The sequence below is a fragment of the Orcinus orca genome, chromosome 19, assembly GCF_937001465.1.
Source record: "Orcinus orca chromosome 19, mOrcOrc1.1, whole genome shotgun sequence".
Taxonomy (NCBI): Eukaryota; Metazoa; Chordata; class Mammalia; order Artiodactyla; family Delphinidae; genus Orcinus; species Orcinus orca.
In genome coordinates this window covers 6,705,740-6,732,949 of record NC_064577.1, presented here as the reverse complement: position 1 = coordinate 6,732,949, position 27,210 = coordinate 6,705,740, and the positions used below count along the sequence as shown (strand labels likewise).

Sequence of the window (27,210 nt, the reverse complement as noted above, 5' to 3'; positions counted from 1 at the left end):
CCACCAGCCGGACAGGTCAAGTGAAAACTCCGGATTCTGAGTAATGAGCCCTGAAGCTCCAGCCCCACTCACGCCAATCCCCTCAATCTCCCACCAGCCCCCAAACCATGTCTCTAGTCAGGGATTTCCTCAAAATCTTCCTGATGCTTCTAGCTCACAAGTGTCTCTCCCAGTACACAGTTGCCAGACCAGCCAGTGTGGTTCTTAATGATACAGTGTCTGAGTTGTCCATTAATGCCTCGTGTGTCTACCACCGGCCTCCTTATGCACACGGCACATCCCCTGTCAGGTGGCAACTGTATGGCCACAGGGGGAAGAGTCCAGCTCTTTGGAGCTCGTTTGGAAATGCATTCCAAAGGGGGGGTTAACGGCGCGCCATCCTAGGCCCACCTGGGGTCATCACCTCTCCTTCCCACTGGGCATCTCAGCTGAGAACAGGGCCCTTGACTGATCCTCCAAGCTGGGTGGAGGGTTGAGGAAGAGCGAGGAGGGAAAAAGGAGAGGAATGGACATGGTTCCTTATCCCAACTCCCCAGAAAAGTCTGTGGAGGTTCTGAGCTCTAGGTGGGGCTCCTGCCATTCTGTTAGAGCTGTCCTCACCAGTAAAAGGTTTCTCCCTGTCACCATAGCTGAAACGCAGACCGAGGGATTTGGGGTAGGTTCTCTGGGGCCTCAGGGCTGACGGGGCTCCTCAGAGGCACAGCCCACCCCACACCCGCCCTCTCCCTCATCCCTGGTTCTTCCCTGTCCCCGCCTGGGCTGGGTTATAAATAGCTGGCGTAGATCTGAAGGGCCCTCTCAGCCACAATTCCTCATTTGGTTTGGGCGGGTGAGGCTGTTCCCAGCGCTTGGGAAAAACCAGGCCTGGCATTCCCCAGGGCACAAGCGTGCCAGCCCGGGGCTCTGTGCCAGTCTGTCTCCCATCCTGCAGGCTCCGAGTGCACGGCATGGGCTGCCCGCTCCGGTCGGACAAGCAGGTGTAATGGGAGAAGGGCCTAACAGCCCAAGGGACCCCCCCCCCCGGCACAGTGTCCCTTCCCCCACCCAAAGGAACATGAGGGGCCCTCAGGAGTCTCCGAGAGTACCCCTGTCTCCACTCCCCATGCCCCTACCTAGCACGGCAGTGTCGACACCCACTTCTTCCAAACTCTGAAAGCTCTCAGAAGCTGCTCCCTGAACATCCAAGGCATCTCCACTCCACCCCACCCGGGTTGGCTGGAAATTCCAGTGAGTAATTTGAATGCCCTTCCATCTCCACTGGGCACACAGACTCCACTCAGTTCTGCCCCTGGAGGGAAGTGACTCACAAGTCCCAATGGTGCTTCCTCCCTTTCCCCTACCAATGCCCTGGACACGAGCTTCCTCCCTGCGTCCTCTACAACTCTGCCTGCTTTGGCCTGGCTCCGGACCCTCCTCTCCAGAGAAGCAGCTGCTCCAAAGGCCTCTAAGCTGCCTTATTCCAAAGTCAGAGGCCGCCTTCTCTGCTCCTCAGCCTCTGCAGTCTGGCTGCTCTTAAATCCCTCAGCTTCTGTGGCCGTGCTGATGCTGCCTCTGATCGCTCTGGTTCCGGCTGGCCCTTCTTCTTCCTGCCTCCTGTAAGTGTGGAGTCACCCCTTCGGACCAGGCCGCAGCCCTCTGCTCTCTATCCTTGGAGAACTCATCCCTTCTCACTGCTAGGCCAACGGCAGCCCGTCACCATCTGCAGCTCCAACATCTTGCTCTGCTGCAGTGTGACATCTGTGCTGTCAGCTGGTTCTCCTCACTTGGAAGTCCCATGAGCAGCCCCTCAGCTCCACATCTCCAGACCAAACGACCCTTGCCCCTCCCTAAACCGGCTTCCCCTTCTGGCTTCTCCACTTCAGTCGGCGGGGCCGCCATCTTGTGACTCTTCCTTCCCTCGGGCCCCACATCCCTCTCACCAAGTCCCCTTGGTTCTTCCTTCTCTTCCTTTTCCAAAGCCGCCACCCCAACCAAGGTTTGTAGAATCTCACACCTACATAACCGCAATAATATTCCACTTTGACTTCTGATCTTGCCTGTCCATCTATCTGTTCATTCAACCCAGAGAAGGCCTGGCATTACAAATACACAGACCTGGGAGACACAGGCCCTGCCATTAGAATGCTCTCAACCCACAGGGGGTGAAGGACATATCAACAAATGAGGCAGTGTTCTCACTGGTCAACACAGTGGGAACACAGGACAAAGGCACTAACCCTGCCTGAGAGGTAAAGCTCCACAGAGGCGTGGCTTCTGAACAACATCTTAAAAAGGGGAAGCATTTCCAGGCAAAGGGAGGAAAATGTTTTGTAAGGAACCCCAGGAAGCACAGCTGGAGGGCAGAAAAGGGGCAGGTGATGAACTTGGAGAAGTGGGCGGGAACCACTCCCCCATGAACAAGGGGCACGGACTGAGATTTCAGACACCCACCAAATCCACGCTTTCAAGCCACCAACAGTTTACTCTCCCCAAACCCAACAGCCTTCTCTCACACTCATTCTCCATCCCCTCATTCCCTTACCCACTCAATCAACAAGTATCTATTCATTGCCCACCATGCACCAGGTGCTGTGCTAGCATCCAGGACACAGCCACAAGTGGGACGCTTTGTCTCTACCTCCGTGCGGGCTGATGGTCTCGGGGACAGACTGACCACCGTGAGCCAAGGCAGGGCCAGGGGAAGGGCACGATCTCAGAACTCTGGGGCTAAGGTACAACTCTTCCAGAAAGAATAACGTGGAAAAAGCTATTGTGATTTCATATGTTCTCACCCTCGGACTCAGCACCTCCACGTTAAGGCATTTTTCTGCAAAAACATTTCTACAAGGACTCAAAGATCTTTGTACAAAGATGTTCACTGCAATGATGGTTACGCCAGTGAAAGACTGGAAACAGCCCAAATGTCTAACAGAAGAGGACTGGCTAAGGGAATTATGGTACAACCATTAAAAGAAACACTGCATACAGTCATGAAGGAGAACGAGTTGGTCTTTAATTACTGATATGCAAGATGTCCAAGACTTATTAAATAACCAGAGAAAATTGCATAACAGTATTAATAGTATGATCCCACTTTTTTAAAAAGTATATATATATAATATATACACAGAGAAAAATGTACTTTTTACATATATGTGTATATATATATATATATGTACTATCTCACATGGAAAAAGAAGATGTCTCTTAACAGACATTCTCTCTGTAGGATGAGACTTAAGGAGACTTTCACTTTCCATATTATATGTTTCTGTAAAGTTAGAATTTTCAGTGATGTAATCAGGAAAAATAAAGAAATTAAAAAAAGAAGTGTGGTAAGTGCTATAATTGGGCAAGTAGAGAGTCACAGAAGGTTCTCCAGAGGAGGTGACATTAAAACTCCTACCTGGGGCTTCCCTGGTGGCGCAGTGGTTGAGAGTCCGCCTGCCAATGCAGGGGACACGGGTTCGTGCCCCGGTCCGGGAAGATCCCACATGCCGCAGAGCGGCTGGGCCCGTGAGCCATGGCCGCTGAGCCTGCGCGTCCGGAGCCTGTGCTCCGCAACGGGAGAGGCCACAACAGTGAGAGGCCCGCGTACCGCAAAAAACAAAACAAAACAAAACAAAAAAAACTTCTACCTGAAAATGAACAGGGATTAGCCATGCCAGGGGGACTCAGGGGCAGACAGGATAGCATGAGGCATAATGAAATGAGTTCAGTCTGGGTGGCAAGCCTTCATCCATTCAACCAATACTTACTAGGCATCTCTTATGTGCCAGGCGCAGTTCTAGGCACTACAGTTTGCAGTGAGCAAACATTTTGGTACAAAAGTGACAAAGCTCCGTGGCAGAGCTCACAGTCTAGCTGGGAGGTTGTAATGAGCCTGCAGAGGTAGGCAGAGGTCGAGTGGTCAGGTCAGGCGCGGCCTTGACAGCATTGCTACGGGCAGGCATTGAAGAATTTTACAGGGAGTGACCAGACAGTGTTTCAGTGCATCCCTCCTGCTGACATCAGATTACTGTTTCTAAAACACTGCTCACTCTGTACCCAGCAGGAAGCCACCAAGTCAGCCCTAACAAGGGCAGTGGGGCCCTTGCTGATGACTCAACTGATCAAACGGTTGACAACAACTTCTGCTGTTTGCTGTCCCATGAAAGGGCCAGGTGCATTCTCACCTCCAGGCCTTGACCTGGCTTGGAGCCCCCTCTCCCTCCTCTCTGCCTATCCCTGGCCCTTCCAACTTCCTTGGTAGGAGCTCAAGTCCCACCTCCAGACTTTCTGGAGCTCAGCAGACCCTGGGCCAATGAGAACTGACCCCAGGGGCCAGTGCCAGGGGCACTGTGTCACTCGGTCCTCCCAGCAGCCCTTCCAGATAGGAGGTATTTATCCTTATTTACAGCTGAGGGGACCAAGACTCTACAGGTTATCCAAAATCACAGAACCAGAAAGACATAAGGCAAGGGCACTGAGGTTCCTGTTTTGGAGAGGTGGCAGAGAACAGCGGTGGTGAGCACCCACCACTGACCAGCTGTGGGACCTCAGGTGGGTTATGTCACCTCTTTGCACCTTAGTTTTCACATCTGTAAAATGGGGCAGTAACGGTGCCTACTTCCCAAGGTGTGGTGAGGACTAAATGAGTTAGTATTTATAAAGTGCTACAACAGTGCCTGGCATTTAGTAAGTGCTATGGAAGTGTTTCTCTTCTTTCTCTTCTTCTTTCTGCCACATAGGCAGGAGGGGGGCTGTGTGGCTTTTCAGACAGAAGCAACCAGCCCATAACCCTGTGGGAGGAAGGTCCACAAGGGCATCATCAGAGCATCATCGTGGGAAGAAAGTGCTAGCACCCACTAGCGGAGGAACTAGGTGAGGAGGATGGAAAAGAGAGTCCGTGGGTAAGAGCCAGCCTGCTGCTGGGATGCTCCCTGCCCTTCTGCACCCTGGCAGAACCCAGAGCCCAGGGGGACATCCAGCCTCTGCCCCCTGGCGGCTCACCTGTGTGGCCAAACGTCTCAAACTGAAGGCGTTCTCAGGGGCAATTTCACACCTCTTGGTGCGATTAGGCGGGTCGGTTGGCCTCCCTGCCCCACCCCCAAAGACTCCCGAACCTCAAGGACAGAGAATGGGTCTGGCTCACTCTCCTATCCACTGTACCCGGGACCTGCAGGAGATGAGCAAACCTTCACCGAATACATGTTGCTTTGGAAGTCGCCTTACTGGCTGATGTGAAACACACAGCACAGTAGCAGGGAGAGGGAGATCCCAGGCAGGCTGTGAGCACTACGGGATGCTCCAGGTCGGCTGCGTGTGGTCAGTCAGGGAAGCCCAGATCCCAGCCATGTGTGAAAGGGGGGCGATGAGCCAGAAATGCCAGGGAGCACCAGCCATGGAGGGGCTGAGGACCACAACCAGGGCACTGTCTCCCTACTTCCTATTCACATCCCCCTCAACTCACACAAGCCAAGGAACCCCCTGAGCCATAGCTCCTTCATCTACAAAATGGGGGGCTCTCCCAGTGGTTGCAGGGATAGGTGGTGATGAAGCACCTGGCACGTAGTGGGAGCCAGGCAAGCTCCTCCTCTTTGGAGTGGGGACCAAGATCCAGAAAGGGGGCAATGGGGAGCAAGGCTGCTGAGGCAGGAGGTCGGCAACCTGAGGAGAGATGTCTCTGGTTTTACCTGCATCTGGAAACTCCTGGGAGGCGTAAAGATAAAGGGCAGCCGCCAACCCACCCAGCCCAGGCCTCGAATGCCGTCCAAAGAGAGCAGACCGGGACACCACCTCAGATGTTCCCGGCTTGCCACGTGGCTTCTCCTTTCACCTAGAAGCGACCTCCTTGTCCTGCAACCTCAGATCCCAAACCCCAAGGCTTCAGAAGGGACCAGGAAGGGAAGAGGGGGCAGCAGTTCGTCCTAGCTTCATCCCCTGAGACTGTATCTGCCCTGCCTCTCTGCTCCCTGGCCAACCCAGTGCTACTTGATTCAATTCCATAAACGCCGGGTGAATACTCCTAGGTGCCCGGGAGCTGCTGATGCGGGTCCCGGAGATGATCGGGGATCAGGGCTCCGGATCTCGCAGGGCAGACGTGCCCCACAAGTAACTGTGCACGGTCCCCAGACAGTGGAGGGCTCAGCCATGGGCTGGAAAACCTTCACAAGGGAGGTGGTATCTGAGGGGACCTGGGAGCACCACACAGACTCCAGCGTCAGAAAGACCCAAGTTTAGGGATTTCCTGACAGTCCAGTGGTTAAGACTCTGCTCTTCCAATGCAACGGGCACGGGTTCAATCCCTGGTCAGGGAACTAAGATCCCACATGCAGGCACGGCCAAAAAAAAAGAATAAAAGAAAGACCAAGTTTGAGTATATCTCTGGCTCCCCAGGTAAAAGGCTCAAGGTGAGTCTAAGTAGCTGTGAGGAAGGGGGGGTTGTGCGGGGGAGGGGGGAAGATGAGGATGACAACGGCGATCATCTCAACTCTCCCCCACCTATCTTTAAATTATCCTGCCGTCTGGAGTCTAAACTCCTCAAATCAGCAGTTAGTGCAGTACTAACATGTACAGACTTTACTGGCAGCATCTCACAGAAGCCTCCCGAGAGCTGTGTGAGGTCAGGAGGGAGGAAATTCTCAGTATCTTCACTTTACAGATGAGCGAACTGGAGCTCAGATGAGTGAAATCCCTCAGGTCACACAGCTAGGAAGTGGTGGCACTGAGACAACAACCAGATCTTCTCTCTGCCTTGTGGCCCCTTTTCACGGTGCCTCCCGAGAGGGGAGTCAGAGGAGTCCATGGCTTGTGGGGCACACGCTTTTCTGAATGACCACGGTCCTGGCAGGGGAACATGTGCCCCGCTTGTCAGTGAGATGCAGAGTCCCGCCCGTCCTTCCCAGGGTGAAAGCAGACCCTCTCTGCTGAACTGCGCCACCGGAGGGAGCTGTACTCAGCCTGGGCTTGGGGAGAGTGAGGGTCTGCAGGGCGGGGCTTCAGCTTTCACCCTGATACCTCGCTGGGCTGCACACTGGGGCACATCTAAGGTGAGGGCAGAGTGAGGCTGCAGGGCGTTCTGGGGAGTGAAGAGCATTTGTCCTGCAACACCGGAGACCCGGTTTCATCTGGGCTACCACACCTGGGAGGACAGATCTGACCCCAGAAAGGAGGTTGCAAAAGCAGATTCAGTTGCTGTCCAGCAAATATTTCATTAGACCAGGTCCTCGCAGTGCTCTGGGCTCCCCGCCCCTCTAATGGCTGGTGAGAAGAGTCTCGTGGGCCCTGGGTGCCAAGGACTGAGGACCCACAGTGAGCCAGGCCCAGCGCTGCAGGCCTCACCTGAGCTATCCCAGTCCGTCCTCTCAACAACCCTTCAGGTGATTAGTCCTGTTTAGAGATGAGGAAACTGAGGCTCAGAGGGGTTATGACACTGATCCAGAGTCCCACAGCTAGAGAGCAGAACATGTTCATCTATGCAAAGCTCACGTCCCTTCCATTCTCTGAGCTGCTGGGAGAGTAAGACCGTGAGGGCTAGTTTTAGGCATCAACCTGACGGGGCCACAGATACCTAGCCGTTTGGCCACACATTATTCTGGGTGTGTCTGTGAGGGTGTTTCTGGATGAGATTAACACTTGAATCAGTTGACTGAGTAAAGCAGGTTGCCTTCCCAATGTGGGTGGGCCTCTTCTAATCAGTTGAAGGTCTGGAGAGAACAAAAAGGCTAAATAAGGGAGAATTCGCTCTCTCTGCCTGTCTTTGAGCTGGGACATAGGTCTTCTCCTGCCTTTGGACTCAATACGGACTAGAGCTTACACCATCAACTCTCCTGATTCTCCAGCCTTTGGACTCAGACTGGAACTAACTATACTGTCAGTTCTCCCGGGTCTCTAGCTTGCTGACTGCAGATCTTGGGACCTTTCAGCCTCCATAATCTAGTGAGACAATTCCTTATAATAAATCAATCTTTCTCTCGCTGTATCCTAATGGTTCTGTTTCTCTGGAGAACCCTAATATAAAGACCAAACCTTGGGCTTCCAGGAACAAGTTGGATGCACATTTGGGTGTGGAATGTCCGGCTGCCAGAGGGTAGATATCTGAATATCTAGAACAATCATCTGATTTGGTCCAAAAGTCCCCTTGGTTCCCAACGCCCCAACAGGAAGCCTGGCAGGGAGGGGACCTGCCTGGTCAAATGAGCAGAGCCAAGTAGCAGAAACCTTGGCTTTCTTTTTCTTTCCTTTTTTTTTAAAAACTGAAACAGCCCTCAAGTACTCCGGAAGAGGTGTGTCAACTCTCTCCAGCACCCCAACGTACACAGCAATACTTGCTGAGTCCACTAGATGGGGCCAGTGACACAGCAGAGAGGGCAGAAATGCAACTCAGGAGGGAAGGTAGGCAGGCAGCGGGTACACTGGGCTGGAATCTTTGCTAGGATCCCCAAGTTGGATTAATGCTCCCCACCCCTACCTTGTATAATTTCTAGCCAATGGTGCAAAAATTAATCCTGGGCTTCGCAAGCACTCTGGCCAGTTGTCACCGTAGCATCTCTTGGATTTCAAAGTCCTCAAACCAAGCTCTTCCCTTGGGAGTCACCAAGCAAAATGGGCAGCATCGTAGTAAAGGAAGTCCCTGCCCCGAAGCCTCAGAGCTCCAGGTGGGGGCATCTCCCTGTTATACCTGTGACCCGTTTCACTAGAGAAAGCACCTGAGTACCTTTCACCGGGGAACCTAAAAGTCGATGGACAAAAAGCACTCCAGCAAGGTGGTCATGTGATGAGGGAAGGAGACAGGACAGGAAGCAAGGAGGAAGGCAGAGGAGAAAGGGAAATAAATGGCTTTTCTCTTCAGCAAGTGGCTCTAATCTGGCCACACGTTCTCAACTCTCAGCCAGGATTCCTGGTGCTGTGTTGAGTCCTACAGTGTCTGCACCAGCTCACAGGGGTAATAGCTGAGTCTCCGGGATGGGAGGGGGATGTCTCTAAGCCCTGTTGTGGTCAGAGACCTAAAGACAGAGACAGGAAGCAAGAGCTGTCACTTTGCTTCCCCTGGTTAGAGTCAGTTCAGGTCCCAGAGCACCCTCTCCTCCATCAGTAGCAAGAATCCTGCCCCGCAGGTCCAAGATGGCTGTCTCTCACCTGCCACCCTTCCTTAGGACGACAGGACAATACCCCAGAACGTCAGCTGTGGGGGGCCTGAACCTGATCGATGCCCTTGCCCATCACTTCCACCTCCCACCTGCCCCCACCATCCCTTCCCAAACTTGCACTGCCTGGCAGCTGGTAAGCTCTGCCTAGGCTTCTGTTGCCATGGCAACAATGTGGCTTCCCCCAAGTGGGAAGCTGGTTGCCAAGGCCCTTGTTGCCAAAGGCTATAACAGCCACCCGGCTGTGTGAAGAGGGGGTGAGAGCTCTACGCAGGGGTGGAGGGTGGCTGAGGAGGCTGGGAGGGAAGGAAGCAGGGGGTTCGCAAGAAATGGTAGGGTCCAGGCAGTCCCCTGGCTGGAATGGGTGTGTGCTGGGCCCTGCAGGAGAGAAACAAGTATCTCGCAGCAACTCAGTGACTGCTCCTCTAGGGTATTAGAGGGAAGAAAGGGGACCCCCCCCTACAAAACACACCTGGACAAGTCCCCTACCAAGCAGGACCAAGCAATCCAAGCCACCCCCCCACCCCCCGCCCAAGAAGAAATTTGATTCTCCCCAATTTCTGAAAAATAGCCCCCAGGAATCCCTCTGTCTCACTTGCTCTTGTGTCTCAGACACACTCGCACAAGCTGAGCACGGACAGAGCTGGTCTCTGGGCCCAGGAACAGCATTAATTACAAGGAATGCAAACTTCCTCGCATCTCTATCCCTCCGCCTGTCTCAGAGCACATCCTCAATATTGCTTGTAAAATACTTCTCTTTGGAGCAGAGCTCTCATCGGTGGACAAGAGGAGAGGTGGACACCATTACGGCTCATTCCCTTCCAGAGTCAACAGAGGAGGGCTGGACGGGGCCCTGCGTCCTCAGGGAATGCTACAGGAGCTGCTCACTGCCCCCACTGCCGCGCCGAGGCCAGCCTTGGTTTGCTGAGCTGGGACCTGTGCATTTATAGCCCACAACTCACATATGCAGCCACTGCCCATCCCGGGCCCAGAGAGGAGAGCCTGTTCCCTCCCACAAGGTCCCATCCTGCTAGAGAAGAACTGAGAGAGAAAGCTGAAAGAGCAAGTGAGGTGTCCAGGAGGCAGGGGGAGCAGATGGCTGGTAGAAGAGGCAGGGGTAGGTGCAGCAGTGGCAGAGAGAGCAGCAGGCGGGGGGCGGGGGCTAATCTGAGAGGCCCAGGACCGGAATGAGATGATGAGGGCACCAAGAGCAAGCCCAAATTTCCCGAGTCCTGCACCCCAGTAGCGCTCCAAGCAGAGCCTGGCCCACGACACCCATGCCTGCCTGCCCCCCTCCCCCAAAGCCCCCTCTTCCCAAACCCAGAAGGAAAAGCAGGTGTACCTACCCCAGGTGCCAGCCCCTCAGGTGGGGTGGGGGAGATGCTGTCCCCGCCACCCTGGTTCCGGGCACTGAGCTGGGGCGACATGGTGGGCGACTCATCGATGTACGGCATGGTCTCCGAGCCCTCCGGGGGCCCCTTCTGCTCTTCATTCCCCTCTCCGTCGTAGTCGTCTGCCCCGTAGCTGAAGTCTGAGACAAGGAACAAGAAAGGCCACTGAGAGTCCTCCACGAGGGCTGCCAGGGACTGGTAGCGCAGTGGGCGCCAGCGGCGGTCCCCAGCTGCCATGCCCCGGGCCGCACCATCCACGCCCAGCCCGGGCAGGGCTGCGCGGCCCGGAGCGCCAGCAGGCACCAGGCGCTGCGGTTCAGGGGCCGCTGGGAGTCGACGGGGAGCGCCTCCGCTGTTGCCACCGGCTTAATAGCATGTCAGTCGCGTATTTCGAGCTGCTGTTTCCTTTGCCTCCTGCCTAATTCCAAGTCTAAAAATTAACAGTGGTAGCAAGCGGCAGGACGCTTCCAACTCTCCTCTCTGAGTCACCATTTTGCTTTTTATAGGGAATAAGGAGGTGCGGGCGGGCCGAGCGATGTCACTTCCTGAGCCCCTCCTCTTTGGGTACCATTTGTACACTGAGCCCCATCCCTGGATCGGGGGGCAGAGCAGGGTTCGGGGTGGGGGCTGAGGAACGGCACCCGAGGGAGCCCTCACCCCTCGAACAAGGCTCCGCAAAGGTCAGAGCCCAAGGCCGGCAGAGCATGGGCAAGAAGGCGGCCGGGCCTGGCAGGCATGCGGTTGCACAGTAGACTTCTCGAAAGCCGGCACTTATTTCTGTAATTTCAATGTAGGATTTCTTGGGAAAAGGAGGGAAGAAACAGCCACAGGGAAGTCAAGCTGCCGTTAACCCCATCGGCTCTGCCAGCACCACTCAGGGGCCAGAGCCCCCGCCCAGACACCCCCTTCCTGGACAGCAGGCTGGGTCCACGGGGGCGCAAGGCAGCATCTCAGAAAGGCCCTCATCACACCCCACCAGTGCGGGTCTCTCCTACAGCTGTGTGAGGGACCCTCCCCCACCTCCACCCCTGGCTGGGTCTGTCCCATCATCTGCTCAGATATCACTTCCTCCACAGTGTCCCCCCACCCCACCCCGCCCCCAGCGTCCCACCTCAGAACTCCTACAGTGCATGGCCCTCTAGTGCCCCCAGTGATCCTGTCCATTCGTCCCTGAGCACCCGGCGCGGGAACTGGGTGACAGCCATCGCTGTGTGCCCAGCAGCCACGGCCCACGTGGGTCAGGTTCTTGGGAACGTGTGTGGAGTGAGTGAATGGGCAGAGGAATGCACCGTCCCTCTCAGGTCTGAGGCCTGAGCCCAGTTCTCAGCGGGGGCCCTGGCTCCTCCTCCTGTCACAACACACCAGCCCCCGGGGCCGCCGGCAGCCTGAGAATGGTGTCAACGGGTCACCAGGGCGCCCGGCCACGGCCACACTCAGTCCAATCTGCCCCTTTGGCAGCCGAGAGCGTCCCCCAGCCTCGCTGCACCTGTTCCTGCCGACTTCCTCTCCAGTCCTGTGCTGACGGCCCATTAAGCTGTCAGGGACGTGAGCTATTATTTTTTTCCCCAGGACAGGCGTGCACGTGAAGAACCACAGGACCTAGCCATCCGGACGCTGGGACGTGTGTGTGCCAGGCACCCGGGAAACAGGACCCACTGCCGGGAGGACACAGGGCTTCTGTCTCAGGAGCAGGTGGGGGTAAGCCGACTCTGCTATTTCCACCCCACCAGTGGGGGTCTCTCCTACAGCTGTGTGAGGGACCCTCCCCCACCTCCACCCCTGGCTGGGTCTGTCCCATCATCTGCTCAGATATCACTTCCTCCACAGTGTCCCCCCTGGCATCCCAGCTCAGAACTGCTACAGTGTGTGGCCCTCTAGTGCCCCCGGTGATCCTGGGAGGGAGGAAGAGGAACCACAGCATCCGGGCTGCCCGAGTCTGGCACTGCGAGGGAGCCCGGCTGTTTGGTGAGACCTACTCACTTAGGAGAAGCACGAGGAGGGAACGAAACACCACGTTAACCTGCGGTCTTTCCTCCAGGAGGCTCCAGGCTGCCCTGTTGGTGCCTAGAGTCAAGCGGGGGATGTGAACTCTGATGAACACTGGCCTGGCCATCCGTTCAGATTCCAGCAGGCCCCGCTGATTCTCCTGGACACTGACCAATTCCCAGGGGTCACAGGACCAGAGCCTTCACTCTCAGGATATTTCCCAAGGGCAAGGGGAGAAGGGACCACAGGGAAAGTGGTGAGGCTTGACTCTGCCACACAGTCTGCAGCTGCCTGGGTCACAGCAGGGTGGGAAGGTCTCTGCCAGCCTTCCGCCATGTGTGCCCAATTCATCCTTATCAGAGTGGTGCCCCTGGACCCCACATCTCAACCTAGCCACATCGGAGAGGCTGCTCTCACGATCCCCAGTTCACAGGCAGAGTCACTGAGTCTCAGAGAGATCTGCACAGAAAGGATCTGAATCCAAGTCTGTCTCCAAATGCCATCTTTCCCCCTCTGAATCTCACTAATCTTCTAGGGAAATCTCCTTCTACAGCCCTCGTCAGGGGAGGCTGACCAAGGAGGGGAGAGAGGGCTGCCAGCCACAACAGCGGGGTGCCCGGGCGTGGAGGAGAGTGCCCGCAGAGCTCTCTGCAGATGTTCCTGGATACTGTCCCTTTCATTCCAACCTCCAGGAGACCCTGACAGCCCAGGAAGCCAGCCAGAGACCCCGGAGAATCCTACCAGGAAAAGGGATACAGAAGACAGAGAAACAACCCTTTGAGAAAGCAGGAGCCCTGGGGACTCAGGAGGGTGGAAATCTGCCAAGCACAGCCTTCAGTCTGTGCAGGTCCACAGACAGGAAGGCTGAGTGGACCATGGCTTGGCCAGCAGGTGTCAAAAGAGAAAAGGCAGAGGAGGCTGCTGACAGCCAATATCCATTTCCCCTCCTAGTAACAGAAATCTCACTATCTTTGGAGTGGCAGTGTGCTCCGTGGCTAGCTAAAAGGCTACTTTTCCTAGTGGTGTGGGCCATGTGATGAAGTTCTGGCCAATGAGATGTTGAGTGGATATGTGTGGAACTTTGAAGAAAGTTGCTGAGATTGTTTTCACTGGAAGGCATTTTTCCCCCCTCTCCATGCTTCCTCCTTCTGTTGCCAGTTTGGAAAGCAGATAGGAGAGCTGGAGCTCCAGCAGCCATACTGAGCCATGAGGGGACCTTGAGGATAGAAGCCAGTGCTGAATATAGCTGAGCACAAAGCTAGGAGCTTGGGCCCGTGACGGCACAGTGAGCCAACATACCACCCCAGGAATGTCTACCTCTGGACTTCTTTTACATGACAGAAGAAAAATGCCTATGTTATTTAAGTCACTGTTATTTAGTTTTTACGTTATATGCAGTCAAACCTAATTATAACTGATCCAGATGGTTTTCCTTGACATTCTATCTGGGTGCTTTTCCTACAGTCTTCACTGTTCCTTCTAGTCTCCTTGGTGGAATCCTCTTTCCCCGCCCACCCCTTAAAAATTGGTATTCCCTATACATCCTTACAATAGAATACTGCTCAGCAGTAAGAGGGACAAAATACTGAGACACACGGAAATGACTCTTACAGGCATTATGCTAAGCGAAAGAAGCCAGACAAAAGAACACACCCCGTATGGCCCACTTACGTGAAGTTCTAGAACAGACAAATTCAATTTACGCTTGGAAAAAAAGGAAAATTGTGGTTGCTTCTGGGGGTCAGGTAGGGACAGGAATTGACTGTAAGGGGCACAGGGAGTTTTCTAGGGTGATGGAAATGTTCTGTATCTTGACAGGGATTTGGAGTACACAGGCGGATGTGTTCACGGACTTCGTCAGATAGTACACCGCATCAAAGATTTGTGCATTTCACTAAATATTTAACTCTACTTAGTGACATGAATGTTTAAGTGTCGAAGTGAAATGTATTGATGTCTGCAACTTACTCTGACGTACGTAAAAAACAAGATGGGTTGATGATGTCCACAGGGATGGCCAGATGTGTGATAAAGCAAGTGGAGAAAAGTGATGATTATAGACTCCAGATGGTGGGTACATGGGTGTTCACTATACAATTCTTTAAACTTTTAGGTATGTTTGAAATTTTTCCTAATAAAATGATGGGGAAAAATTGGTGTTCTCCAGGCTTCTGTCACCTCTACTTTACTCCCTCTCCCAAATTTTATTTATATTCTAGGGAGAGGTCTGGGCTGCAGACCCATCTCTTTGATTGTTTCCTGGACATCTCCACCCCCAGGAACTTCAAACCCAAGTTTTTCCTGAAGTTAGTCGGCCAGATCACTCAAGTTGGAAACCTAGGAGTCGGGCCAGATTCCTCCCTCTTCCTCCTTACCTCCTATACCCTGAAATATCCCCACTCCCTATCCACCTTCCCACCCTCACCAACTCTTACAAGGACAATTCCAACACTCTCTCCCCATGACTGCCAGACTGCAAATCTGATCGTGTTTCCCCACTGTTCAAAATTCAACAGTTCCCCATTCACTTCAAACTCCCGGGCTCAAGGCCTTTCCTAGTCAGCACCTGACTCTTCCTTTACAGAGTCGTATTCTGCTGCCCTGTAATATCAGACATCTTCTAGGTAGGTCCCTGAAAGGGTCTGGATAGTAGCCCCCAAATACATATGTCCAAATCCTAACCTTGGTACCCATAAATGTGACCTTATTTAGGAAAAAGGTCCTTGTAGATGTAATTGAGGATCTCTAGATGAGATGATCCTACTTTAATTGAGTGGGACCCAAATCTGATGACATGTCTTTATAGGAAACAGAAGGGGAGAAGACACAGACACAGAGAAGAAGTCCATGTGAAGATGGAGGCAGAGACCCGAGTTATCTGGCCAAAAGCCAAGGGATGCCTGGAACCACCAGAAGTTGGAAGAGGCAAGCAAGGATTCTCCCCCTAGTGCCTTGGCAGGGAGCATGACCCTGCCAGCACCTTGATTTTGGACTGTGGCCTCCAGACTGTGAGAAAATAAATTTTGGGGGTTTTTTTTGGCCACACAGGTTCTCAGATCTTAGCTCCCTGACCAGGGATCGAACCCATGCCCTCTGCAGTGGAAGCACGGAGTCTTAACCACCGGACCACCAGAGAAGTCCCTGTGATGACTTTTTATTTTTACTTTAATTTTTTAAAATATCTAGGGGCTTCCCTGGTGGTGCAGTGGTTGAGAATCTGCCTGCTAATGCAGGGGACACGGGTTCGAGCCCTGGTCTGGGAGGATCCCACATGCCGCGGAGCAACTAGGCCCGTGAGCTACAACTGCTGAGCCTGCGCGTCTGGAGCCTGTGCTCCGCAACAAGAGAGGCCGCGGTAGTGAGAGGCCCGCGCACTGCGATGAAGAGTGGCCCCCGCTTGCCACAACTAGAGAAAGTCCTCGCACAGAAACGAAGACCCAACACAGCAAAAATAAATAAATTAATTAATAAACTCCTACCCCAAACATAAAAAAAATATATATATATATCTCTTTATTGGAGTATATAATTGCTTTACAATGTTGTGTTAGTTTCTGCTGTACAACAAAGTGAATCAGCTATATGTATACATATATCCCCATATCCCCTCCCTCTTGAGCCTCCTGTGATGATTTTTTTAATGGCAGCCCTATGAAATTAACACAGTCCCCAAACACACAGTTTCCCACCTCTGGACCTTTGCACATGCTGTTCCTATACCTAGAACACCCTCCTCACCCTTTGACGGCCCAGCGAAGTCCTATTTAGCCTTCAAATCCAGCTCAGTTCCACCCTTCTCCTATGAACCTCCTTGCCTCCTGAATATATAAAGCGCTTTTGCAATCCAATGAGAAAAAGACGAATACCTCAACTTTCTAAATGAGTTAGAGAAATGAATGGAAAATTAAAAAGAGAATTACAAATGCCCAATGTGTGTGTGTATATATATATATACATATAATATATATATATAAAACATATATATGTTAAATGTTAACCTCACCTGTAATCAAAGAAAATGCAAACCTCTATTTTTTGCAATTTTCCTATCGAATCAGCAAGGAAAATACTCAAGCTTGTAAGAGAACAGGCACTCTCAAAATCTCTTGGAGGATGTGTAGAACTGGCACAACTTTTCTGGAGTCAACTTGGTATCAAAAGCTTTAACAGTTGGTACAGCTTTTAACCCAGCATAATCTAAGACTGTGTCCTAAGAAATTAATTATAAATGTACATAAAATTAAAGTTACAAGGTTATTAATCACAGGGCTGTTTATGATTGTGAAATATTAAAAATAAGCTGAATGATTAATTATAGGGACTTGGGTAAATTATGGGATTTCTCCAAGATGGACTACTATGTAGTCATTAAAAATTATCTGGATGACTTACATCATCTTATTAAGTGAAAAAGAAATTAATAATAGTATGTACAGTATACTGTGTTTGAAAAAAACTTCTGTATGTGCATATGTCTGTACGTTGCCTGCAAGGCAACAATACAAAATAATTATAAAGCATTCAGATTCTGAGAATCTGGGAGCAATTAATACATGGTCTCTGCTCTCTAGGTTACTAGCAGACACTGCTTGTCTCCTACTCAATATCTATCTTCTCTCCTTCCCTGCTTACCTTATGCTGGTTTCATATGAGGTGGCAATGAACCCAGTCCCTGGCAAAATACCCACTTTCTCTGCCTCTCTTACGACTAGGAGTGGCCATTTGACATAGTTTTTGGTCAATGAGATGCAAGTGTAGGCCTCTGACAAGGCCTTTGCTTTGATAATTAAAAAGGGACTTTATACCTTGAACTCAGATGTGATGACCAGAGCTACAGTGGCCATGCTGCTGCCATGAGGAAATGATCATGAAAGAATGCAGACATTTCCCGGATGCTACTGAGCTAGTGAACCACACTAGAAACAGCCTACCTCACCTCTTGCTAAATGGGAACTATAAGCCCCTATATGTTGGATTTTCTGCCACATAAAATGAATACATTCCTAACTGAAATCCTTACAGCCCAGTAGAGGGAGGCAGTCCAACAAGCATGAAAACATCCTAGATGCTATGACAGAAGTACCTCACGGGCAAGGCAAAGAGGAGGGAGCAGGAAACAGTGTGGGTGAGAGGATGGCTGGATGGGCTTGGGTGATACTCCAAGGAAGGTGGTTTATCACTGTGGCTAAGAGCAAGGACCCTGGGGTCCCACAGTTTAGGTTCCAATCCAGGCTGAATCACATCCCACTCCTCTGTGCTCAGAAGAGTGGCTGGCACAAGGCAGCCACTTATAAATGGATACTGGTTAAACCAATGGCCGTGAAAGAGGATGACAAAGAGATGGAGTACACAGGGCTACTGCAAGGATTAAGCTGGATAACGCCCGCAAGGCACTCAGCACGTAGTAGCACCCAATAAATCTTAGCTGCTATTAGTAATATAATTAATCGAATCTTGAGAGATGTGTGGGTGCTTGCCAGGCAGATGGGGGACAGGAGCCGAGTTCCAGGCAATGAGAAGAGGCTTGGCAAAGGCACAAAGTGCTTTAGGGAACTGTAAATAGCCCAGCCTGGCTGGAACACTGAGTGAGCAGGGGGCTGAGGGGCAGATTGCACCGGAGAAGTGGGCACAGACCAGCACACCCAGGGCCTTGTGAGCTGAGCTAAGAGTTAGGTAGGACCCAGGGAAGACGGTTGATCTGCACCACTTCCTACCGTGGGGTCTTGCCAGCCACACGGTTGCCGGGCATCTCTAACTTTAGATAATTTCTCCCAATGGACGCGTATGTTCCTCTGCTGAGTTACAATGCAGGCAGAATCCTGTGACCTCCAGATCTCCAAGAACAGCCCAGATTGGGACCACATGTGAATGTAGGGTTACCTATGCTAAGCCTGTGATGGAGTCTGTGCCAGATGAAAGGATATGAACCAACCAGTGACAGACCATGGAGACCTCAAACATGCTCTTTCGGGGCAAGGTGGAGAGTTGGCCAGTGGGGGTAAGTTCAAACCCAAATGACCAGCTCTCGTTTCTACCACCTTCAGCTCTGGGAGGCGCAAGGCGGGGGGGAAGGGGCGCCCGGGTGGCTGGAGGCACACAGGTGTCAAGCTGTTTACAACGCTCCCCTGAGACTGCCCATCGCCAATGACTGATGGACACAGCCAAGAATCCATCCTGGTATCCCAATCCCCAAAAACAGATGCTGAGGGAAGTTTGCGGGTTCTTTCCAACCTCCTCTTAGACACTCTAAGAACGTGTGGGTACAGGATAAAGATAAGTTCCAGGTGTGGAAAGGTCCTGCCCTCCCAGCAGGGGAGGTACAAAGGCTGATATTAGGTGATTAAACCCATTTTCTGCCCTAGAACTGACAATGGGAGTGCGGGTGGAGGGAACCTTGGGAGAACAGCGGAGGGAAGCTCAGGCCTGCCCATCCTTCCCACCAAAGCAGCATCAAACTTCCTCAGAGAGCATCAGAAGTCTCTGTATGCCACACGCTGTGTCAGGTGGGGACAGGGCCACAGGGCACAGACTCCGTCCTCCCCTCCAGGACCTCACAGTGTGGTCCTAGCATGCTCACTGTCATCTGTGACTGGGCCGGGCCGTGGGCTGTACACTACCTCATTTCACCATCAGAGCAACCCTATGATGGATGAATCTTACCATGTCATGTGTTGAGCAAAAGAAACCAGACCCAAAGGAGCACATGCGGTAGGATTCCATCTCTATGAAGTTCAAGAACAGGCAAAACTAAGAGACAGCGATGGAAGTTCACAGTAGTGGCTACCTGGGGGTGGGCTGCAGGAGGCAGTGGGTATTGACTGGGAAGGGGCTTGAGGGAACTTTCTGGGTTACTGGAAACGTGCTACATCTCGATCTGGGTGGGTACATGAGCAGACGTACGTAAGAGTTCATTAAGCTGTATGCTTAACGTTGGTGCACTCAAATTTTGTTTAAAATTTAAAAACCAAGTTTAAGTACCACCATTGTGATTCTCATTTACAGCTGAGGAAGTGAAGGTATAGGGGATTAAGTCACTTGCCCAAGGTTTAAAGGCTGTTAAGTGCACTTAACAGACTAGCCAGCTCGTCTGACTCCGGGACCTGTGTTTCAACCATTATAATGTGTAGGACCTGTACAAGTAGAAGAAACCACCTGGGCAGGCTGCTCTCAGGGCCCACGAGTGGAAGAAACAACCTGAATCAAAGTCTGGAGGAGGAGAGGGCCGTTTGGCGAAGGGTCTGAGTGTGCCTTGACAGAAGTGAGAGAAGAGGGGCAGGAAGAGGCCATTCCCACTGAGGGGGACAGAGCTGCAAAGACCCCGGGCAGGACCACGCCCTTCTTTTCAGGGCACAGATGAACAGACTGGTGTCGCTGAAGCTGAGGTCCCTCCTGCACGGGTACAGTCCTTCCAACTTGCCACTCCTGTCACTAGCTCCCAGCAAATGATTCTGTCCCCTGCTCAGACCTCCCCTGGATGCCGGGCACTGGATTGAGGCCTGCACTGATCCTGCTGTGAAACCGTGCACATGTGTGTTCCCAATGTCGGCCCCTCCCCTGGGAGGTGCACAGAGCTGCCCATTTCCCCCCAGATCCTCTAACTCCCCCACACATTCCCAGCGGGCCAGGACACTGGCTGTTCTCAACAGGTGGGTCCGTTCTGAGGCTGATAAGCGCACACAGTGACCCTCATCTCCTTCCCACAGCTCGAGGCACACAGGGCTCCAGAAGTTGGCCTCTTCTCCCCCAGCAACCTGGGGGAAGCCAAGATCCCCAAGGCAGACTCAGAGTCCAGAGCCTTGGAGCCACAGAACCGGGAGGACTGCTCTGCGGACTGTCAGCTGGTTGGCTCTGGACGCCCCAAACTTCAGTTTCTCATCTTCGAAACAGAATAACAATGCCCGTGTCACAGGCTGGTTGTGAGACATTAAACATTATGGGGGTTAAAGAACTTGGACAGCATCTGGGCAGAACAGTCCTCAGGAGAGGTTGCTGAAGGAAGAGGAGAAAGGGCTGGACACTTTCAGGGCCCCGTGACCCCAGCTGACCCCGGAGATCCCCTTGGGAGCCCCTCAGTGGTGGCATGGCACCAAGGTGAGGCATCCTGGGACCAGCATCTTTCCCATGGGACAAGCCGCCTCCTTCTCAGCACCTCCTGCCCTACAACTGATGGAAGAGGGAGCTGGGAGCCAGGACAGGGCAGTGGTCAAGGGCACGGGCTTTGAGTTAGACTCAGGTTCCAATCCCAGTATCATCACTTAAGAGCCATGGGACCTTGGGCAAGCTATTTAACCTTCCAGAGCCTCAGTTTCCTCATCTGTAAGATGGGGATAATACACAATGCCTATACCTCATGAGGTTTTTGTGGGGTCCCCATCAAAAAATAAATGCAATGAAAGGCACCTGGTCCAGGGCAGGTGCTAAATAAACAAGTAGCTATTATCATTACCACCCCAGTCCTCTTCCTGAGTAGTAAGTGCCCTCAGAGAAGTCCTAGTCCTTGAAAAACAAAACAACAACAACAACCAAAACAAACCAGAGCTTTGGAAACATACAACCGGGCTAGGCTCTAGCAGGCTTTCCTTCATCAGTGGACCCAACTGTTCATCGGTCAGCCTACGTTCGGTAGGCTTAGCATCAAGCAAGGCACCACAGGCCATGGGAGTGTTTAAAATTTGAAGTTGGGACTTCCCTGGCTGTCCAGTGGTTAGGACTCGGTGCTTTCACTGCCGTGGGCCCAGGTTCAATCTCTGGTCCGGGAACTAAGATCCCATAAGCCCCACGGTGCAGCCCAAACAAAAACAAACAAACAAACAAATAAATAAATAAAAAATTGAACTTCAAGACACCAGTTCCAACCTTCCCTGCACACTGGAATCCCCTGGGGAGACTGGTGTCTGACCCCCAACCCAGAGATCCCTATTGAGTTGGTGTGGTTAGCTGGGGCAGCAGGGCTGTTAGAATCTCCCCAGGTGATTCTAATGTATTATAAGGCCGAGAACCACCAGTTTCAGACAAGGACCCTGAGGTCACAGCCCCTAAAGTCAAATGAAACTAAACTCTGAAAGAGCCCCAGGAAGCCATCTGCCAGGCTCTATGAGAAGCACAGGAAAGGTTACTTTAAGAGGCCGGATTTGACTTAAGCCTTGAAGGACTGGGAGGTTTGCTGGTGAGGAGGTGAAGGAGGGGCACAGACAGGGCTTTACCGTGGGCAGGCAGGGAGGGCAGCCCCTGTCCCATTCACACAGAGCCCTCACACTCGGCCTGCAGCAGTCGCCTGAACCGCAGGATGGCTTACCCCTCACCCCCAGCTCTTCCGGCAGGCCTGGAGCAGGGGCACTAGCCCCGCAAAGGAGCAACTGAAAGACCCGGCAAAGGCGACCCGGTAGCTGGTTCCCGGAGGTGCTACCGCGTAGCTGGAACGCTCAGTTCTGGCTCCGCCCCCGCTGCTTGGAACAGACTCTGGCCCCCCGCGGGGGTGCGGCTCGGACTCTCTGGTTGCCATGGAGACGCGATCCGATCCTCCACCTCCAGGCTCCCGGGGGAAGGAGGCAGAGGCCGTGGACGCCAGGAAAAGCCAGGACTCCAAAGCCTGAAGCAAAGGAGTCGTAGGTTTTGGACATCAGTAGCTGGGGCAGACGAGGCAGGCGAGGGATGGGGGGCCTGCCAACTGGCCCTGGGCGGAGAAGGGAGAGAGGCTTCACCGTGTCCAGGCTCAGAAAGATGGATGAGAAACGCTATTATCTGCACCGTATTTTGCAGTGTACAAATCAAGGCCACAGCCAGGATCTCATTTCATTCTCAAAACCCGGGGAGGTTGTCAGAGTAGATATTACTCCCCCATTTTACACAGGGGAAAACTGAGGCTCAGAGAGGTTCTGGGTCTCATCCACAGCCACCTGGCTAATAAACAAATGAGCCACAACTTAAAGCCTGTTCTTTGGATCAAGTCTATTGCTTGTTGTACTTTGACATAATTCCCCACCTGGGCAGAGGGGCCTAAAATTCCTAATTGATCTTAGGAAATGCAGTTATATGTCCACCAAACATATGGGAATAATGGTGCAGAATGACCAGATGACCTTACCATAATGGAGGAAAACTTACTTCATGTGTGAATGAGCAATAGTCATTCAACAAACATCTCCTAAGTTATTACGTACCAGACAGTGACAGGAACAGACCCTAAGCAGCAGTCAGCACTCCCACCTCTGCTAGCCAAAGATCGGCAGCCCGGGCTAGAAGTCAGATAGAACTGGGTTCTGGTCCCAGCTCTACACAGCCTCTCCTTCCTCACTGGAAAATGGGATGATGCAGCTGCCATGCCCAGTCCACGGGGCTGCTCTGAAGACCAATGAGAGACACCAGACAAGAAGAGTATTTCACAAACAGTACAGTGGTCAATCAATCAGACCAAAACAATAAAAAATAAAATAAAAATCCTCTACAAAGAAAGTCAAGTGCATATTCATTTGGCCTTTGGTATATTCTGGCTTCCCCACTAGGTGGCAGGAGTCTGGAAGGCAAGGATGGCCCTCCTTTTTTTTTTTTTTTTTTTTTGGGTTCCACCAGGTCTTAGTTGTGGCAGGCAGGCTCCTTAGTTGTGGCATGCACGTGGGATCTAGTTCCCTGACCAGGGATCGAACCCGGGCCCCCTGCATTGGGAGCACAAAGTCCAATCCACGGCGCCACAAGGGAAGTCCCAGGCTGGCCCACTTCTATTTTCTTCGTATTATTCGTGGCACTCGGCACAGTGTTCACACACAGTGGATGCTGGATAACTGCCGACTGGCTGATACAATCGCTTAAAAATCCTCTAATCTCTTCCCATAATAGCCAATTCAATTACTTAGGGTCTGGGGCCAGGAGGTCACTGACAAATCCTATAGGAGTTCTAACCTTTGATAGAGTTAACAGCTTTAACTTGCCTCCTGCTTCCCCTCCAAACTGTCATGAATTGATAACAAGTAATGATCCTGGACTGATTTGATTTAAGGCTCTGTTCTTCCTCCCCTCTCCCCGCTTGCTGGTGGGAAATGCAGCTGGGCCCCCAAGGGGGGAGAAGTGGGAGCAGCCAGGAGGCAATGGAGGAGGAGGAATCAAAGGACCATTATGACAATGACCTTTGGATCCAATCCCACTTATCACCGGCCTCAGAGCCCCTCTCCCATATATGGTTTCATGAGTCCTTGGGGTATTTGTGAAAAATTAAATGACTCTCAATCTAGTGCTGAGAAAAGGCAGGGGCAGTTCATAGAACAACCATGTAATACAAGGTCCAGAGAGGCCAGTAAGACTCTCAAAGGGCCTTGCACGTTTGTGGCAGCCAGGATCAGAATCTATGACCCCCCCTGTTACATCAGGGGCTCCCTTCAATCCCAGAGCCTGGTGGCTCCAGGTTCCCCACCCCCACCTGCAGAATCAGCCAACACATTCCCAACCTGAACATGCTTATACACCCTCACCCATACACCCACAGAAACACCCTGCACCTCTGCCCGTTGCTGCCAGGAGGCCAGGCTCACTGGCATTCAGCTCAAGCTGCTGGCCATCCACTCAGAGTCTCCCTAGACCTTAAAAAATTTCTACGATTGTCCAGGGCCATAAGAGGATGCCTCCAAAACTCACGTCCTTCTCCCTTCCCCTCAGCTCCAGAGTGCCAGTCATTTCGCCTGTTCCAGCTTGGTCACCCACTGAGGGGAGATGAGAGGAACTCCCCAAGTCAATGGCCTCTTCCTTAAACACCAAAGTCACCTTTCTTCTGCGTGGTGCAAAGCCAGGTGAGGGCTAAGCTGGGGAAGGGCAATGGGGTTCCCCTGCCAGCTCCTTTCTTCTCTTTGCCGACATGCGTGCGCGCACACACACACACACACACAGAGGAGCACACACATATGCACACATACACACACACATATATAGACACACTCACCTCCTTAAGGCCCTGACGCCCCTGACTCCCACTGTTCTGGTCAGTCCTCATGCACAATTCTCCCTCTCCTTCTTCCCCTGCGGCAGTGACCTTGAAGGCCTTGGGTTCCAGATGGTGCAGCCTCCATTATTAGGTTGGGTCCCTGAGTGACCACGTGGAGCAGAGGCCCCACCTCACTTGCCATGTACCAGGTGAGCAAGTAGCAAACCTTGCTTGTGCTCAGTCATGGGGATTTCAGCACTAAGCTTCTTCCCCGGCATTACCAGCCTGCCCTCCAGCTCCTTCATGTGGGGTCACCTGGCCACCCCACTCTCAGAGAGGCTCCATGTGCCCTTCCCAACACCTGACAGTCACTTTCTCCTAACGCCACCCATGCTGGGCTCGTGGCGAACCACCGCTGCCCTCCTCCTGTCCATGAGAGAACCAGGAATCCAGCACCCTCTTCTGAAGGCAGAGGGGACGGAAATCCGGAATGTCCTCAAGCAAGTAGGTTGGTGCCAGGAGCACTGACATCTTAGTGTTTGGTAGAAGCAGACACCAGAGGGCCGAGCCTTCCCCGTCAACTTGGTGAGCCACCCACTCTCCTGGGGCCAAGTCAGTGGGCCCATCCCTGACCAAGCCCCAAGGATGGCCCATTGCTGATGTGTGAAGTAAGCCCAAAAGTAGACAGGGAACACCCATGTTCATTGCAGTATTATGCACAACGGCCAAAAGGTGGAAGCAACCCCAGTGTCCATTGATAGATGAATGGATAAACAAAACGTGGCATAGACATACTATGGAATATTATTCACTCTAAAAACAAAGGAAATTCTAGCATGTGCTACAATGTAGATGAACCTTGAGGACATTACACTAAGTGAGGTAAGCAGTCACGAAAAGACTGTATGACTCCACTTATATGACGTTCTTAGAGTAGTCAAACTCACAGAAACAGGAAGTAGAATGATGGCTGCCAGGGGGCCGGGGGTAGGGAGAGAAGGGGGAGTTAGTGTTTAATGGGTGCAGAGTTTCAGTTTTTCAAGATGAAAAGAGTTCTGGTGGTAGATGGTGGTGATGGCCACCCAAAAATGTGAACGTACTCAACGCCACTGAACTGCATACTTGAAAATGATTACGATGGTAAATTTTATGTTATATGTATTTTACCGCAACTTTAAAAATAGAATAAAATATAACTTCAAAAAAAGCACATAGGGAAGGAGAAATACCAGAGAAACTCTTTCATGGGAATTAGCAGGGGGGCACAGGGACTAAACTAGGCCTGGAACCCATCAGTTTCCAAAGACAGCTTTCGAGTCACCTTCTAAGTAACAAAGCCAGGTTCCACCTCCATAGCTCATTTCTGTTTTGCTGCCAACTTCCTGGCACAAGACAAGCCTGGCTCTGCCCTAGGCTAGGGGCTGCCAGGCATCTGTCAGCTTCAATTCCAATACTCCTTCCCCCATCAGGCAGCACCTGGGCACCCCAAGTCCAACCTTCCAGTGGCAAAGGCAATGTCTTGGGGAGCATGCAGAACCCCCAGGGGTCATGGCTGGATATGAAACTTCCCCCAGGTCACCCCTTTTCCCTGGCTCTGCCCCTATCCCTCTGTCACCTCCCAAGTCCTCTACTCAGATCCACACAGCTCCCACCTGGCAGCAAGAGATGCCAGCCTTCTCCCACAGGAAGGCAGCCTCCTCCAAGAATCAAGCTCAGGACCAGACATGGCCCAGGGACTGACAGGAGACGGGGGGTTGGGGCTCACAGTAGTGGAAAGGAAAAAGAGATGTTTCAACTCGGCTCTCATAACAAGGGCGGCTGTAGACCACAAGTCAGAGAGGACAAGAGAGAAACAGGCAGCAGGGCCTCCAGGGCTGGCAGGACCTGCCCTGCCCCAGGTGTTCACACTGAACCACCTGTGTGCAGGCAGACTGGCGGGATGAGGCCAGAGCAGCAATGGCCAAAGTTAATTACCTCTGCTCCCAGGAGAGCTCCTGGAAACGTCACTTCCATGCCTGAGCACATGAGCATGAGAGGAGAGAAGAGGCACAATTCCCACAAAAACTGGATGATGTCAGAGGCCACATCTCATACACAGGACCTGTGGGCAGGGAAGTGAGTACAACCCAGTCTCTCAGGAAAATAAAAACAAGATTCTAAACTGGGGGCAGAAAAGGGTTACAAGGTCTGGAGGCTTCCCCTAGGAGGCATGAAAGGACACAGTCGTGTACTGTGCTTTCATATGCTCTGCAGCCTGGCTACCAGAATTCAAATTCCAGTTTTAGCTGTGTGACCTTGGGCAACTTGCTTAACCTCTCTGTGCCTTAGTGTCCTCCTTCATAAAATGAAGCTACTGATAATAAAACTATTTCATAGAGCTTTTGTGACAGTTAAATGAGTTAGTTCAAGTAGAGGCACTAAGAACAGTGCCTGCCATGTAGTAAACAAGGTTAGTTGCTGTTATTGTTAATTTCATTATTTTTATTATTATCTTAATTATTTCTCCCTACAATCCTGGCCCTGGGGAAGACAGGAGGAAGCCCATTTTGTCTGGAAGCAGCTGCATGTTGTGTGGGTAGCAGACAGGTGACCCAAGCACCAAAAGAGGCACAAGAGAATGCCCCCACACACACGGCAACTGTGCTCCCACTTTCCCTGCCTGCTCTTCCTGGGGCCCCTGTCCACTCTCAGCGCTAGATCTGAGCTCCTTCCTGAGAGCCCGGGGCCCTTCAACACAGTTAGGCAAGCAATCCAGGCACAAGGTCTGCAGCAATATCCTCCACAGCTCTACACCAGAGAGGGCAGAGCACCCAGCCTC

General features: G+C 52.3%; 1 protein-coding gene and 1 long non-coding RNA gene across 3 annotated transcripts in view; one reads left to right on the top strand and one right to left on the bottom strand.

Annotated features, from left to right (window-relative positions):
- ABR (ABR activator of RhoGEF and GTPase) overlaps nt 1–27,210 on the bottom strand; it is a 178,057-nt gene that overhangs the window by 82,271 nt on the left and 68,576 nt on the right. For both annotated transcript variants that reach the window (XM_004267086.4, XM_033423303.2), the window contains exon 2: nt 10,454–10,638. In XM_004267086.4, the coding sequence (XP_004267134.2) occupies nt 10,454–10,638 (185 nt within the window). The remainder of the gene's footprint in view (nt 1–10,453; nt 10,639–27,210) is intronic.
- Nucleotides 1–27,210, top strand: part of LOC125962089 (uncharacterized) — a 279,527-nt gene that overhangs the window by 191,944 nt on the left and 60,373 nt on the right. The gene's annotated exons all lie outside the window — the stretch shown is intronic.